Below are 18,409 nucleotides of genomic sequence, written 5' to 3'. Positions count from 1 at the left end.
AGTGCAAGACAGGAAAGAAAAAAGTAAAAAAGAAAAGACACAAAGACACAAAGAAGTCTTTAGGGGGTTTTCTGTCAGCAATAAACGTAATTATTGTCTTTGATCAAAGGAGTCAGTTTAGCCATCTAAGCAAAATCCATAATCTTCATTGTAAGTAATACTGCATCTTTCCATCTTTGTGCATATACCATAATAATCCCGTTTCAGTTATCATGTAAAAAAACTCAAAATTCTATAACTTTTTCCCAACTATTTCTCCATGAATCCTACAAGAAAAATCTCTGGCCTCAATTTCATATTGATCTTTAAAATCCTCTGAATCAGCATATATATTTTAATCCAGAATTTTCTAGCTTTTTTACACTTCCACTAAACATGATAAAATATGCCTTGTGTTCACCTTTCCAATGTAAATATGAAGTACCTTTATACATTCTTGACAATATTTTCCTATCTGTAAACGATAACCAAATTTTTAGCTCAATGTATCATACATTCTTTTACTTGTTCTTCAGTTTCAAATTTCAGTAAAAGTTCATACACTTTAGCAATTACATGTTCATTGTAATCTATATAGAATAGAATAGAATAGAATAGAATAGAATAGAATAGAATAGAATAGAATAGAATAGAATTCTTTATTGGTCAACTGTAATTGGACACACAAGGAATTTGTCTTTGGTGCATATGCTCTCAGTGTACATAAAAAGACAAGATACATTCGTCAAGAATCATGAGGTACATCACTTAATGATAGTCATAGGGTACAAATAAGCAATCAGGAAACAATCAATATCAATATAAATCGTAAGGATACAAGCAACAAAGTTACAGTCCTGCAGTCATAAGTGGGAGGAGATGGGTGATAGGAACGATGAGAAGACTAATAGTAATAGTAATGCAACCTTAGTGAATGGTTTGACAGTGGTGAGGGAATAATTTGTTTAGCAGAGTGATGGGGCTCAGGAAAAACCTGTTCTTGTGTCTAGTTGTCTTGGTGTGTATCTATTCTATCCTAGTGTGGAATTTATTGACCCGATTGCCAATATCTGTCCTACCTTTATCTTCCCTGATCTGTTTCATTGCCAAAAGGTGATGTTTTGAAAATGTGTGTACATTACATGGTAAGCAAGGTGGTTGGTTGGATCATCTGTCTTTGTAGCCCCTCTATACTGTTTATCCACAGTTGGTTATAAATACATCCACCAGTCACAGCTTTGCTGAAGAAATGGTTGCCAGGCTGTGGGTCTTTCCAGTTTTTTCCACCCCCTTGATGGAAAGCCAGGAGGAAAAGCAAAGGGTGCTTTGATTTATCCCCTTCCCACATGTTACATTTGAAGTCAGGGGAAACAAAGGTCTCATGTGAAAGAGTTCTCTCTTCTCTCAAAGAAAGGGAAAAAGAACAAAGAAGAAAATTTGAATCACCCTCCCAAGTGATCTTCTCTCTGGACTCATGAAAGGGATGACCAGAGTCTAGGGGGATTATCTGAATCAAAGGAGTCCCAGTATATCTTAGTGATTTGCTCTAGGAAGCCCTTGGGTACCCCACATGTGCTTTAAAGAACCAGGAGTGAGCTGTAACCTCTCTGTCTCAAATTCTTCTCAAATGGCTTCATAGACATAGGAGTGAGAAAGGAATCCTATGTTTCTTCCATTTTTCCTTCAATAAAAATAGAAGACATGAAAGTTTAATCAGAGGCAAAGGATTGGGAATAAATATGTCTTTCCTTGAAATTAAAGCTTTCCTTTGAAATAAGGACTATCTTCAGCAACAGCCTTTCTAATACTGTAGGACCCAACATCACTTATCCTTCACCAGATTGATGGTGCTTCGCGGAATGCAACAGCCGAGGGCCTAAAATGATAGATTACAATAGAATTATTAAAAGTAATTTGTGTATCAGTTTGTGTGTTGTCACCCTGTACCTAATGAATCAGTCCTTGTGCAGCATTTGTGATGTCTAAAGTCTGTCCAACTCATGAGTAATGGACAAGATGACGGTCAACAACATAAGGCTATTTCAGGAAAAAAATATGATGCCAGGACATGTATATGCTATGGGGAAAGGGTGTCTGCTTGGTAAAAAAAAGAAATTAATCTTTAGGATGTCTATGCGAATTATTAATCTGTATTTATGTGAATGGACAGTCTAATTATTTCTGCTGATTTACTATTTCTTCTCAATTCATCTTGGATATTCCTGATCTTAGGGTGCATCCAGAAAGACACTAGTAATTAAAAGACATTCTTCAGCTATTTTCTCCTTTAATAGTTTTGCATATGTGTGGTTAAAAGAAGTTGAAGAAACGGTGTAAAAATTATTTTGTTATTTAAACGTCCCATGAAACTTTGGAAAGGAGGCAGAAAGACCTGATTTGGGACCTCTGTTTCCCATTTTCTTGTCTTTGAATTTTACTGGAGCTTTTGTTGTTGTTGTGCTCTGACTTTTTCCACCTTTATTTGTATTGCATATTTTATGTAAAACATTCTTTGAATGAATAGTTATCTAATTTTAATGTATAACTCTATACATTTGAAGTGCTACAAACTAAGGGATTTTTGGCGGGGGATGTCATTCCAAAGTAATTGGTTCAGAACAGAATAGGTTTTTGATATTTCTCCTTTCCAGGAATAACACACATTTTTAAGTGCTTGTTGTCAAAGCCCTATCTGATGCATTTGAAAATGTAAGTTATTTTGTTGTAATTTTCTAGGATAGGAAAATGGCCAGATTCCAGGGCATTTCAGGAAGTGGCCTCTCTTTCACCTGGAAACAGTGATCCTGAGGTCAACAGTTTAGTTATAAAAATAAAAATGGATATTAGCCATTTAGGAACCAAGTCTCTGCCTAAAAATAGTGCAGGAAGCATAAAAGAAACTTCTATTTATTTCTGTACAAGCATGGTTAATTTTGGTCAGAAAACATAAAAAGAGCCAAGTCTTTTAAAGAAAACATGTCAAATAACATCACTTCAGATGATACCCTAAATATGGATATATAATATTGTTAACAAAATATTTATTTTAAAACTACAGTCCCCAAGATAAAGCCATAATATTGTTTAAAACTAAAACTGTAGTCTCAACCCAGAATCTGGAAAAAATAGAATCTGAAAAATATTACCTTATATTACTGACACTAAAATATGGATACAATTAAGAAATTTGGGTTTTTTAAAATATCTATCCTTTAGTACAATTAATGACAGGATATCGAACTGAGTTTAATCTCCTGTCTTTCTCAATTTCAAAGTACTTGTATGTACAAGTATGCATTATTTATATTCTGGAATGAACTTGACATAACACTTGTAACCTTATTTGTAGAATTTGGAGAACCAAAATAATTTGTATTATTACAGGTAGTCTTTGACTTAGAACAGTTCATTTAATGACTGTTCAAAGTTAGAACTGAGAAAAAAATGACATGACCATTTTTCACACAACCATTTCAGCAACCCCATGGTCATGTGATCAAAATTCAGATGCTTGGCCACTGGTTCATATTTATGACGGTTGCAGTGTCCTGGGGTCATGTGATCAGCTTTTGCGATCTTCTGACAAGCAAAATCAATGGGGAATCCAGTTAATAACAGTCCCCATTGATTTTGCTTGTCAGGATACTGCAACCTTCATAAATATGAATCAGGTGCCAAGTAATAACCATGTTACTAACTTAACAAATGCAATGATTCACTTAACAACTGTAGCAAGAAAAGTTGTAAAATGGGACAAATTCACTTAACAAATGTTTCACTTAGCAACATAATTTTTGGGCTTGATTGTGGTCGTAACTCAAGGACTACCTGTATTAGTTTTCTTAAGTAAGAGGGTGAATGTGTCTATATTTCTAGGACTGTACCATCAGCTGCATTAAGGAGCCTTTTTTTATTCTATGAAAGGCGGATGTGCAAGACAGTTCAGTTGTTTCTATGTATGCATTGGTTTGAATCTTTGTTGATTGTAGGGAGGAATAACATTTACCACTCTCTTTCCACCACTACCCCACTCCTGTTTTTATCTCCTTAGCCACCGCTGGTCCAAGCAATTTTCAACGGCGATCCTGATGAGATACGTATATTAATCTACAAAACTGAAGATGTTAATGCTTTGGTAAGCAACTTTATACATTTCTTTTCTAATTCTTTTGGTATTTCATCGATAGAAGGAAAATGTCTGGTGGAGGTGAGATAAGATTCATAGCAAAGCCAATAATTTTTCAGAATACTTTTCAGAATACTGCCTCCTACCTTTAAAGTACAATTGTGATTTGGTAAATTACAACAAATAATCCTTGTTTTTTGTTAATTTAGTACATGCTAGGCTCATGCAGGTGTTCCTATACTGACGGGTGTACCTTTGGCTTGGAAATAGAACCAAGCATTATTGCCCCCTTCATCTAAGTTGTGCCTACGACTTCAGAATTATGATCACACAAGTCTGTCCTCATATGAATATAATGGAAATAGAAATGTCCCATTGGACCATAATTGTTGTTACATTCAAATTAAATTGTGTTGTATATCAGAAATGTTTCTGCCTGACAGCTTTAACTACTTGCTGTAGAATAACATATAAGAGGTAAGATGGGGGGATAGATAGATAGATAGATAGATAGATAGATAGATAGATAGATAGATAGATAGATAGATAGATAGATAATAGATAGATAGATAGATACATACATACACACACACATACACACACACACACACACACACACACACACACACATTTTTATCTGAAGGTTTCTAATGCTCTTGTTTTTGGCAGATTTAGCTTGCAAGTCCACATGGGATCTTCAGTTTCTTTTTATGCAGAATTTGTGGTATCAATGCAACAATACATAGAATGGATCCTCTCCCCACCTCCACTTTGGTTTGTTTTAGGAATTAGAGATCAGCAGGTGATACAATCAAGAGGATTATAATCAACAATTTACTAGGGATTCCTCTGTTAGTTCATGTCACAATCAATATTTAATGACAAGTAACCAGGGAGGCTCTTGAAGTGAAGATCCAGAGTTTTCTCCCTACAGATATGGAAGTTCAATTGGGCAGAACAGATACAATCAAGATGCCCCCCCTGGGTTCTCTTCTTACATTCTTCATGGAAGTGCTATTTTATTGCTGTTTAGTATGTTGTTTTTGTAATCCACCACAATAACAGTACGGTGGGGTGGTTAGTCATCAGTTAGACAGTAAATACTGATATTTCAAAGACAGGTAGCTGCTGCCTGGGAAAATATGGTTGTGTGTGTTTATTATTAAGATTTCAACATTTTCAAGGCATTTCTTTATAAGATTATGAAGATGTGTAAATGATGAGATTATACTGTAAGGAAAACATTCCAGAAGGCAGGCAGGGTAGGATTTAACAAAAATCCAAAGGCTTTGTGACACATTAAAAGTATCAGATCTTTAAAGACATTTGTGGGTCACTTTGTATGTAAGATAAACACAGCTTCTATTAACAGTATTGATTTAAACTACATGGATTAATTACCATCAAGTCAGATCCAGGACGATCTATCCTCAACCCTGGTTCTTCAAGTCTTCAAATAGCACACCCATTACCACTATCCTCCCCCCACCCCCCACTTTTTAATAGTCTCTCTTTCATCCTTAACAACTTTAAGTCTATTTTACTATTCCTTTGGCTCCCTATTAGAAGGTTTGGGATTTCAAAGTGATTCTTGATGTTCTCCTTGAAAGTAATGGGGGGGGGGCACGTTCAAGATGGATGGTGGTTGGCTTTCTTCTGCTGCCTTAGTTTAGTTTGGAATTTTCACTTGAGCAATTTGTAATCTATTCCACAATCAGCCCCTGACCATGTGCTTGCTCTTATAAATGAGTGTTTTCTACTTCCTTGTGCCATTAATAGAGTCAATTTGATATCTCTATGTAGTCTATCTGGTAATGTCCATTTGCATATAAAGATGTTCTGTATGGCAAAATCAATAGTTAGATGGTCTAAAGGCTTTAATGTAGCTTTGTCATAATCCCCATTAGTTCTTTCCCATCAGTTCTTCCTCAGAAGCGTGCTGAGTACCATCCGTCATGAGTATCACCCAATCATTTTATATTTGCCTTTCACAAGGTCTTGTTGTAAAATATTGGTAAAATAGGAACAGTTTACCACTGTCTTCTCTACTGCAATATGAAATGATGTCTTCATCTTTATCATTAAAATGATCTTCTGCCTCCAGCATCTTTGCATTTAGCTGCTGACCAATATAAGCACCTGCTTGCGTTAGATGGGTAGTTTGGATGACTGTCACATCTTGGATGACCCTGCTGGAATTGTATATTCTTGGAATGTGCTTCTCTCCCCCCTCATAATGAGGCTACATAGCAGTTCTTGGGGAGGGGGTTGATTCCAACTGAAAGTGATAAGAGTTGCCTTTCTTGAAAAGATGCAGTTTGGTGGTTTTCTTTTAAGTTTCTTTATTTAGGAAAGAGCAAATAAGAAAGGTAATTGCTTGTCATTAAGATTAGCTTGCATTTAAACATCTAGGTTGTTCTCCAGTCTTGATCTGGAATAAAGCAAATGAGCCTTGATGAGTTCATGCATGTTTTCTCTCACTTTAGATATTTGTAAAGCAGGGTGAAGAGAAAGATTCAGGATTTGGTTTGGCAATGAATTCTTAATGGCTATAAAACTCTTATTACATAGGCTTTCTGCAGATAATGAAAATAACACAATTAAACACAATAGAATTTTGCTACATAGCATAAAATGAAACAGAATTTTAAAACATGGATGGATGAATAGATAAAACCATCATCTTATATTTAAAGTATCTTTTATTCTTTGTATGAACATATACTAAATATACTTTTTAAACTTTAAATAATAGGACATTTGTAGATAAGCTTAAGCTTTCACAGCCTAACAATATTTAGGTCTTGTGTGTTTCCTATGATCTCTCTTTTGTTAGGTTTGGCACAGCAATAGCATATTTACGATAGTTGAATTTCTTATCATTCTTATTAGTAAGAACTAGGAGTAGGAGCTTAGAACAGACTCTACTACCTACTTAACAAGCCAGTGATTCTGATTTAGTTTACAACCTAAGTTTATTTTAAAGCACAAAATAGTTCACAATAAGGAAAGAAGTGAGTCAAGGTTGTGTAATTATCATATTTATTTAACTTATTTGTAGAATACATCTTTAAAAATCTGTCCTGAGAGAAAGAGAATTTAAATTAAAATTGCTGGGAGAAACATTAATAGTCTTGGATATCTTAATGATACCACTTTGATAGCAAGAAGTGAGGAAGACTAAATTATAATAATTATAAATTATTACGGGTAAAAGAAGAGTTGGTCTATTATCTCATATTTAAAAAGTCCTTAAGGTTATGTCAGACAATGCCAATCCAATGGAAACAAGAAAATGTGAAGTTGAAGCAATGAAAAAGTGGGCTCAAAATTTTACATGGTTGGTGACTAAAGCTATGAAATGCAAAGACATCTGCTACTTGAGCAAAAAAAATGACAAAATGTGAAATTATAAAGCTGCCACACTAATTATTACTGTCATAGTTTCTCTAATTGCAGTATGTGACTATAACAACTGGACTGTCAGAAAGGCTGGCTGAAGAAAAACGCATGCCTTTGAACTGTAATGCTAGACAAAATTCTTCAGAATACTTTGGACCACAAAATGAACAAATAATTCAATACAAGGTGAAATGAAATTGGGTCGCTCACTGGAAGTGCTAGTAATGAAGTTCAAACTTTAAAAACTTGGATACATATCATGAAAACAAGGATCATTGGAGAAGATGCAGATGCATGGAAAATTGGAAGCAATCAGAAGAGCCTTACAAAAGATAAGGAGCTTAGATACTATCACTCATGACACAAGTGGGAGCTTACAAGAAATCAAGCAGTTACTGACAGACAATCCTGGGGAAAGGAAGTCCTTCAGGGCTTGAAGAATCTCAACTGGCTGACTGACAGACAGACTGACTGACTGACTGACTGACTGACTGACTGACTGACTGACTGAACAACAGCCGCAACATGCAATTCAGAAGTTAGGGAAAATGGAATTGATATGTAAAATTGGCTTTACAGAATATGCTGAACTATTATTTATATGCTGCCCAGAGTTGCTTTGTAGAGTGAGATGGATGGCATATAAATTTAATAAATAAAATAAAAACATTTTAAGCAGGAATTGGTGAATAAACCACATCAGAAATTGTTCAGACATCCTTGTTCAGAATACCTGAAAACCAAACAAAGCACATTAGGTCTTATTGTGAGGGGTGAATCCATTTCTCTTTCCAGATGTATAGGAGCAGAGGGGAGGCAAGAATATATTAGCAGCTAAGGTTTGCTTAGGGATTGCAAAAGCTCATGGACCTAATATTTAATATTAAACACAAATTAAGTCAATACTAAAACGTTAACTTTAAGAGAAAAGCAGCAAAGATGATTAGGCGACTGGAGGCTAAAAAAATATAAAGAACGGTTGCTGGAACTGGGTATGTCTAGTTTGATGAAAAGAAGGACTAGGGGAGACATGATAGCAGTGTTACAATATCTCAGGGGCTGCTACAAAGAAGAGGCAGTCAAACTATTCTCCAGGCACCTGAGTGCAGGACAAGAAGCAATGGGTGGAAACTAATGAAGGAGAGAAGCAACTTAAAACTAAGGAGAAATTTCCTGACAGAACAATTAATCAGTGGAACAACTTGCTTCCAGAGATTGTGAATGCTCCAACACTGGAAGTTTTTCCGAAGAGATTGGTTTAACTATTTGTTTGAAGTGGTGAAGTGATGTTTCCTGCCTAAGCAGGGGGTTGGACTAGAAGACCTCCAACATTCCTTCTAACTCTGCTGTTCTGTCTTTAAGTGTGAGTAGAGGATCACATTCTGTATGTTTGTTTGTGTAGAAGACTTCTATTTGAGTGATCCTGGCCATTATGTGTAATTTATTTTAGGGCTTTCTAATTGTCTCTTTCTTACAGCATAGTCAATGCTGTTTGCTGTTTTAACCTATATGAAAATATATTACATTTTACTGATGAAGGACTGGTGTTAGGTTGTAATTCTCAAAACCAGTAAGGTGTGATTTTGGGTTTCCTGCAGTGATAATGATCTTTGCTGCATAATATCGTAAAAAGAATAGATACAACATTTGTTTCCTTTCCTAATGTGAATTTGTGTAGAAATACAGTATGATTATATGTAGAGAGTGTTTCATTATGAATTTACTTGGTTTGGCTTGTTCTTGCTGATTCAAATATGTTGATTGCTCTATTTTTCCCTCAAAGATTTCTCTCTGTATGTCTTACCTTATGGTTCTGATTGTAAACCCAGTGTTCATGCATATGGTTTCATAGGCTAAATATCGCAGGGAATAAGAGGATTTAGAATTCCTCATACTGAATTTATACAGCTTAAATATATGTGCTTAATCTAACAATAGTTTAGAGACCTGGCTGGTTCCCATTATTGTATATCTAAATTTCACTGAAAGTCAATATTTCATGGCTATAATTAATATTATTATTTTTTATATTGACAGGTCATTTTTCTCATTTATTCTTTGCACAGTCTGAAATCCATTGTATCTTATGAGGATTTATTCGGTTATCCTGAGCCTCAGGGAATATGAAGCTGCCATAAACTGGCAGTTAGTGTAAGGGTTTATAGGATTATTTTTCAATATTTTAAGATGGACGGACCAATTTTGAGATTGAGCCATTTTGTGTCCTGAATTTAGAGCAGGTCGGTTTCATGTTTTGGAACTATGATCCAGCCCCTAAAATTATTTTGGCTGTATTCTCTTCTACTGATATTCTACTGAACCGGAGAGAACCAGCTGAATAACACCTCTGGTGTTGACCCATATAGTGGTTGTGGGTTGGACACAACTGAATGGCTGACAACAACCATTTAAAGCTCTCCACTTTAGTTGTATGGATCAATATTCTACTCCAACATATTTGGATTTAATTAGATAAAGGAAGATATGTTTAAATGATTGAATAATATCCACATACAGTTGTCCTTTGTTCATTGTTCTTACAGTTTTCTCAGCAAAAGTTATCTTACTCACGTATCAGTCTACTGTTTTTTTTTAGCACAAGCTTATACAACAATGCAAAATACTTTTACTAAAGGATGAAGTAAATGTAGCTATTGTTTTGGGCCATCCTTTTTTTTTAGTTTGTTTAAGATCTGTGTTTAAAACATACCATGCTTATTTTAATGTAAGCTGTCCTTCCTCTGCAACTGACTTTCATTCAATTATTTGTGTAAACTAGAATCTTTCAAAATATTTATAAAGGAAATGTCTTCAATATACGAGCCCTGATATTTCTTTTTTCTGCCCTTTTGATATAGAACTTGATAACTTCTACATATTGCAAATTGGTCTCCAGTTGCCACTCACTCTTGAATATCTGGCCTATTTTAACTAATAGTGAAAAAGCTAAGTAGGATTAGGCCTACCGGTAATTAATATAAGGATTAATAAAAGATTATCAGGAAATGCCAGCTCTGTAGGCTAGATTGGGAAGAAATTAGAAGGAAGGCAATCTAAAACATTTCTATATTGTTGGCAAGAAAATACAAAGGTATGTGCATACCATCATCAAGAGTCAAGTGCAACTTGAGGAAATATTCGATTGTTTGATGTGTTTTTAATTTTATTTGAACTTAATACTATATCTAGGAAGTTCACATATTCCTAAAATATGGTCTATAGTAAAAGTGCTGTAACTTTAATGAAACTCAGAATATCTGTTTCTAGCTAATTGCTACGTTTGTAATTTCTGAGCTCTGTGATTCAAGAAAGCCCCATGTCAGGGTTCCAATAACATCCAAAATTAAATCAGACTCCAAGGCAAACTATTGCTCAAAGTTCCAATTTGTTAAGAGAGTCATGTTGGCACATCTGGGAAAACCTGAATGAAAGCTTCCCGGTTTCCCCCAACCAGTTGAAAGTTCAAGATCCTGCCCCCACACCCACAAGCCCATCACATGTCCAATCTTCCATTGCCATGCTGTCAGTTCCCACCATCCAGTTCCGGTCAGATGCAGAGGTGTAGAGACAAAAGATGACCTTGGATTCTAGAAAGGAATTTTATTTTGACAACATCACATTCTACTCCTTACTATTCCCCCTTCCAATTCCCCACTAATGAAACAGCATAGTAGAATAGAATATTAGTGTTGCAGGCCAAAGATCCCAAAAGGAACTGGCTGCAGGCCTGACACCCCAGAAGGTAGATTTAAGGGTATACCTAACTTATTAAGGTATAGATGTTCAACAGTGATGCAGTGTAACATATTTACAGATAATTTCAGAAAGTTAGACTTATTTTTTTAAACCATATAATGAAATACTTTAATAATGGCAGGATAAATGGAGTTTGTTCTGTATTAGAGCTAGGAGCCACTGACAAATACTTGTTTACTAGTATCGTCTAACACTGTTTTCTTCTAGTATTTTTCAAACATACAAAAAAACAAAACATGGCGCTTGAAGGTGAGGTAGGATCCTGTAGGGATAGGATTCAGAGGTGGGCATCACATAATGTAATAACCGGTTCACCCAGAACTGAAAATGTGAGCGTCTTCAACTTACAACAGTTCATTTAGTGGTCGTTCAAAGTTACAAGAGCACTGAAAAAAGTGACACAATCATTTTTATTGTATTGACTGTACACCGCCCCGAGTCCCTTTCTGGGAGAGGGGCGGTCTAAAAATCTAAGAAATAAATAAATAAATAAATAAATAAATAAATAAATAATTTTTTCACACTTACTGTTGTGGCACGCCAGCAGCCAGCGTAGCTGGCAGCAAATTCAGATAATGAGAAGGTTGGGGAGGAACATGGGCCAGTCCTAGAATCTGGGGAAGGCTCTACGTCACGTGATCAAAATTCAGATGATTGGTAACTGGTTCAATATTTATGACAGTTGCAGTGTGCTAGAGCCTTGTGCGACCTTCTGACAAGCAAAGTCAATAGGAAAGCCAGATTCACTTAACAACCATGTCACTAACTTAGCAACTACGATGATTCACTTACCAACTGAGGCAAGAAAGTTCGTAAAAAGGGACAAAGCTTAAATGTCTCACTTAGCAACATAAAGTTTGGGCTCAATTGTGGTCGTAAGTCGAGGACTAACTGTATGGCCAAATAGGTGACAAAACCTGCAGACAGCACTCATTTAGAAATTCCAGTGTATATAAATATGGTAAAACTGGTGTGCTGCTCACTCACTGTGGAAATACACATGAATTATTAGTAGTATTAGCACTATAGGGATAGGTGTTTTGGGATCAAAGACCGAAGGGGAATTAGACAGATCTCATAGCAGTTTGAAAGGCCACAACACACATAGAGACACCAGTTTCATTTGGATCCAAATGTACATAACTAGCTCATTTTATGCGGTAGCTGCCTAGTTCAACAAATGCCTGTTATTTGCAGAGTATAAGGCAGGTGCTTTCTTATTTTAAAAAGATAGTATTTACAACTCAGTCCAATTTATCTGAGATTAATTCAAGCTACCACCCCCAGTAACATGATATAGATATAACTTAAACACAGCATTGTTTCCAAATTTGACCTCCATGCACAAAATACTTTGTAGCATTTTGCAAAATAATAATTTAAAAAATAGTCCTAAATTCTCTCCCCTGAGAATTGAAATCAGACCTAGATACAAATAGTTCCAGTGAAATAAAGAGCTGAAATCAAAGTATCATAATGGGGGGGGGGGGATAGTGGGAGCTGTGTAAACCCCTACCCTAGAGCTTCATCTCAGGTTTACTAAACAATCAAGGTGCTGCTCTATAGGCGAGCTTGAGTCCCACCAAACAATTCTTGTGGCATCCAAATAGATGTTCCCTGCAAGAGAGGGAAAAGGGCCACAAACTAAATTCTAACTTCTTGTGGGACTGTGTGGTTACATCATTTTGGAAAAATGAAATAATAAGAATAAGGAGTCTGTTTTTTTAACACTTTTAATGTGCAAGAAAGAATGGGAACGAAATAAAAAATGGATGGTAAACAATGCATACAGTAGATATTATTCTCTTTTAAACTTTCAAGTAGCAGTTCATAAATTTAAATATCATTCCATTGGCTGGTTTTTGTTACATAATTTGCAAATGTGTTGTTTCTATAAGAAAAATTAACATTCTCTTCAAACAATAAGTGCATTTTTGTATTTAATAATCTTAAACTTTCATGAGATATCAGCCATCATTAACTAATTAAAATCCAGATGGCAACTTGAATTCATAGTTAGCCCCCAAAGTAGAAACTACATGTTTTTGATCTTTATACTTAAAGTCTTAAGCAGATAAAATGATATCAGGAACACAATATATACCTGCAGTAATTACAACTGTGTGGTCTCATTTGCAGATTAATCTTCCCCCAAATTAACTGTTTTACATCAAAAGATAAAGTCCCAACAGTATAACAACATATCAGAGCCCAAGGAAGGAAACTGATTTGATTTCAATTAATAAACCAAGGGGAAGGAAGGTGGGAAGTAATTGACTTTCTAAAGTTTGGCTGCATAGACCCAACTTCCTCACTCCTGTCCCACTAGCAATGCCATATCACTTTGCATAATCCATCATTGATAAAATAATAAGGCAATTTCTGAAGGTCTTTCTTGATCCTCAAGACAGTACTGTAGGGTAACAAATATCAGTACCATACATAGGGAGGCTGTCATTATGGTGCTGATTATTTGGTAATAATATTGCGCCCCCTACTGGACCGGGATGCCCTACGCACGGTCACTCATGCGCTGGTGACGTCCCTCCTGGACTACTGCAACGCTCTCTACATGGGGCTGCCCTTGGGACGCGCCCGGAGACTGCAGTTAGTTCAGAACGCAGCCGCGCGGGCTGTGATGGGGAGTACTAGGTACTCCCACGTAACACCTCTCCTGCGCGAGCTGCACTGGCTGCCTGTGGTTTTTCGGGTGCGTTTCAAGGTCCTGATTACCATCTTTAAAGCGCTCCATGGCACAGGACCTAGTTACTTGCGGGATCGCATCCTCCCACATACATCCCTGCGGCCAATTCGCTCACACAGGGAGGGGCTTCTCCTGGTGCCGTCCACTAGGCAATGCCAACGGGTGACACCAAGGAGTAGGGCCTTCTCTGTGATGGGCCCAACCCTCTGGAATGACCTCCCCCCCGATATCAGAACCACCACTGACCTCCGCTCCTTCCGGCAAAAATTGAAGACTCACCTGTTCCGATTAGCGGGCCTGGCATAATTACAACTGTTCCTCCTGGTAAACGTACTATTAACTGGTTATTTTAGGGGTATTGTTTTTAATTTAATTTGTGTGTGTCTTAGGGGTTTTAAAATTATATTTATATATACTGGCTAACTGTACAGTTCTTTTTAATTCTATTTTTAACCTCCTCCATAGTTAACTGTACATATTTAATTCTTCTATTTATTGTATTTTGATATATTCTTTGCATGGACTGTACACCGCCCCGAGTCCCTTTTGGGAGAGGGGGCGGTCTAGAAGCACAGTAAAATAAAATAAATAAATAAATAAATTGGTACAACTGCTAAGAGAGGTAAGGGCAGCTAGAGCAACAAAAAGTCTGATACAGAAGTCTCCACCTGGACTCGACCAGAAGTTCTCCAGCTAGACAAACATGGGGGATGTGAGCTCTGTGGAGTATCACATGAACCCTTTCTGACAAACCAATTCGAAGATCTTTTTAGATCAAAATCCCCCTGGAGGGGGGAGGGGCGAAGAAGGGGCAGCGTCTCATCAGATCCTGGGGCAGGCAACGTCCCTCGCAGGTCAGAGATTTGCCCTCTGAATCAGAGTAGGGGCGGCAGCATGGCAACACGGCTGCACAAGAAGCTGACTTCCAGCTAAAGCAACTGAACAGGAGTGTGAGGATGAGATGAAAAACCGGTAAAAAAAAATTTTTTATTTTATCTAACCCACAGTCATAAATCAAAATTTGGAAAAGGCAAAGAATCTTGAGAGCACAAATAATATTGATGGACAGATCAGGATTTTTGCAAAAGAAAGAAAGAATGAAAAGGAAAATGGAGGGTTGAAACACTACCCCCCCCCCAAAAAAAAGCTATTAGTTTGAAACAATTCGGACAGAAAGGGAGAAAGCACAGAAGTGACAAACACACTCAAACACTAACTTTACATTCGGTTTTGGACTTGAAAGGATTGTGTTTTAAAGGAGTCTTGGCACGTGAAGATTTGCTTCGTCCGAGTGTCTTTTAACCAACATATTTTAAGCAACTCTAATTAATGAGAGGTGGAATGCAACAAGGGAAAAAGATCAAGAAAAAAGGACTAACAATCTCCTCATTGACAACTGATAACCTAATCTTGCCTGTGTGGAAAATTTTAATTAACCAACTGCCATAAATCAGAACTTGGAAAAGCAGGAGGAAAGAGAAACATACCCACGTTTGGCTGTATGCAAGTTTGTTCCAATTAATATATTTTGAGCAATTATAACAAACAGAGGTGGAAAATAGCAAGGAAAAAAAATTAAATAAATCAAGAACTGGGAAATACGAAGTCTTTTTTTTCTCTTTTGTCTGCAAGATGGCTCCAGCTTTTCTTCCACTTTCACAGTAGTTGAATTAACTAAATTTAAGGTGGACCAGAACTTCAAAATAAGATTTCTATAACTAACTGCAATTTTGGAACTGGACATTAAAGAAGAACAAAAGACCAAGATGGCTCTCGTCGCTGTTCCCCACAGCAGATGAAGTAGATAAATTTAAGGTGGACCAGAACTCTGAAATAAGAACTGTATAACTAACTGTAACTTTGGGATTGGACATTATGGAAAGGTGGGAATTTGAAGAACTACGTGAAATTTTAAAAAATATACATAAATCATTAAAATCAAGCCTAAATAGAATTCTGATTCAGAGAAGCAGGTATTTAAAGAAGAAGGGAAGGAAGAAGGGAGGAGAGACAATGAAGGGGTAGAAATGGTGGGAAATAAAAAGCAGACAAAAAACTCCATTGGGCTTGCCAGTGGTATAGGGAAAAATGTAAAGGGGGGGGATGTGTCCCAACAAAAGGGAATAACAAGCAGACAAAAGATGTTTTGGAGATTGACAGTGGCATAAGGAAAATTGAAGTAGGAGGTTACGCCCCAACAAAGGTAAATATAAAAGATCTTTTTGACGGTGGCTTGGGGAAAATTGAAGAGGGTGGACGTGTCAAAACAAAGAAAAGGGAGAAGGTAGGAATAGAGAAGTGAGACAAAATACTTACTAGGAAAAAATCAGAGAACTAGAAATTGTTATATGGAAAAATATAAAGTTAAGATAAGGGGTTTATTCCTAAACATGACAATAAAATGGAGTTGCTAACTGATTGAATATGATAATGGAAAGATAATTAAATAAAGGTTAAAACATATGGAATATGTACAAATATGAAACTGATATGGGGAGATTGTAAAGCAGAAGTTTGTGGTTTACTTTTATACATGATAATTAAACTGAATTGCTAATTGATTGAATATGAGAATAGAAGGACAATTAAGCATGGGTTAAAATATATGAAACATGGACATATATAGAACTTTTAAGATGATGAACAAAGTGAGATGTGTACCACTTGTTATGCTATATAGTAGATTAAGGGAATTGTAATGAACATTGAACCGTAAGGATTGCTATTTATAGACAATTAAGGGTAATCTAAACCAAGATATGGAAAAATGGAGAGGGAACATGAAACATACTTACAATGGGAAACTATTGAGATTTAAAGACAGAATCATAAAGCGGGGTGTGTGTGTAAGGATGTATAATTATATAAATATAATGATGAGAATAGCTGGGAATTGTAACCAGGTCTAATCTCGCCCAAAAATTAGGCAGGTGGTGGTAGTGGTTTAAAAGCACAATGACTATATATGTATACTTTTTTGTTCTCTCTTAAAAAAAGAGGAGGAAGATATATGTTAAAATTAAATATGCATATTGAAAAGGAATTATAAATACCATCAAAATAAAATGGAGCTCGCTCAGAAGCTGAAATACACCAAGTAAATGAGATGAAGAGTTTGAAGTAGAGAGAGATAAAGGAATAAGAGAGGGATAGCAGAGAGGGCAGGGGGAAGAGGAGGCGAGGAAGGAGGAGTGGAAAGGGGAGAGAGGAAAAGGAGAGAGGAAGGGGAAGTAGAGAAGAAAAGTGTGACAGAGGGAAGAAAGGAGGTAAGGAGGAGGGGGAGAGAGAGAGAAGAAAGTGATGGATAAGGTACAAATATGGTGTATGGAGAGCAGAAGAGCCAATAATAGTTTTTGGGAGTTGATGGTAAGATGAATTGATGTAAACATTTAATAATACAATACGATGTTGGCTATGTAATAGTATACATGTGGTTATATGTTATGAAAATGAAAAAAATAAAAAAACTTTACATAGAAAGAAAGTCTCCACCTGTCATTCTGTATTCTGCATTGATTTTCAAGAGTAAATAAGATCTAACCATTCTTTTACACTGACTTAAGCCTACAGAAAGAGTCAGTTTGGTGTATTAAGGCATCAGGCTAAACTTTGGGCAGGTGACTTCAGGCCATTCTCAACCTAGGAAATCATTTATTTATTTATTTTGAAAAGTTTTTTTTTAATTCTCTTACATAGAATTATAGGTATACATTCACATAGTTATTCTTCTTCTTTACATTTGTCATTCTTATACATCTGTTATTCCATTTAAAATGTTATAATATACAGTTTGGGTTGCTTTATTTACTATCCCATCCGCCTGTTTTAACACCACCTTATTTTCCTTTCCTTTTCTCCCTCCCTCCCTTTTCTACTTCCTTCCTTCCTTCTCTCTTTTCCCTTCCTTCTTCCTTTACCTCTCCCCTACTCCTACTCTTTTTCTTCCCCTTCCTACCCTCTCTCCTTCTCTTTCTGTCCCTTTCACCCTCCTCTCCTTACCTCTTCCTTCCCTCCCTCCTCTTCTTCTCATCCTCTCTTCCTTTCTTTTTCCATTGTTATAGGTGTCTCTTTCAAATCTCAATTTATGTTTTCTTGTGATGGTATTTCCGTAAACCCAAATATAGTTTAGTACTATTTCTTATTCCCTTTCCTTCGCTAATCTATCCTAACTACATTTCCCCCCTTTATATCTCACTCTTGAATGTATACTTGTACATTTAGTACTTTCTTTTCTGTTTTCTCCCTCTTTCCCCCCTTTCCCATTTAATAGTGTCTTGTCTGGGTTCTGTATCTTCTAGGAAATCATTTCTAAAAAACCTTACCAAGAAAACTTCAGCGGCTAAACCAGATAGTTGCCAGGAGTCAGTACTGTCTCAAAGACACCCCCTCTCTCTTAAAAGAAAAAGTTCTACACCACTTCAAAATTATGGTCTTAGCCTCCT

At 36.3% G+C, this 18,409-nt stretch overlaps 1 protein-coding gene across 8 annotated transcripts in view; it reads left to right on the top strand.

The window, feature by feature from the left end:
- The window catches only part of ANKRD44 (ankyrin repeat domain 44), a 151,848-nt gene that overhangs the window by 58,904 nt on the left and 74,535 nt on the right, over window positions 1–18,409 (top strand). For all 8 annotated transcript variants that reach the window (XM_081936488.1, XM_081936490.1, XM_081936486.1 and 5 more), the window contains exon 2: window positions 4,031–4,114. In XM_081936488.1, the coding sequence (XP_081792614.1) occupies window positions 4,031–4,114 (84 nt within the window). The remainder of the gene's footprint in view (window positions 1–4,030; window positions 4,115–18,409) is intronic.

This window comes from Natrix helvetica (assembly GCF_964273705.1).
Source record: "Natrix helvetica genome assembly, chromosome: 1".
Lineage (NCBI taxonomy): Eukaryota > Metazoa > Chordata > Lepidosauria > Squamata > Natricidae > Natrix > Natrix helvetica.
This window is presented reverse-complemented; position numbering and strand designations above follow the sequence as displayed.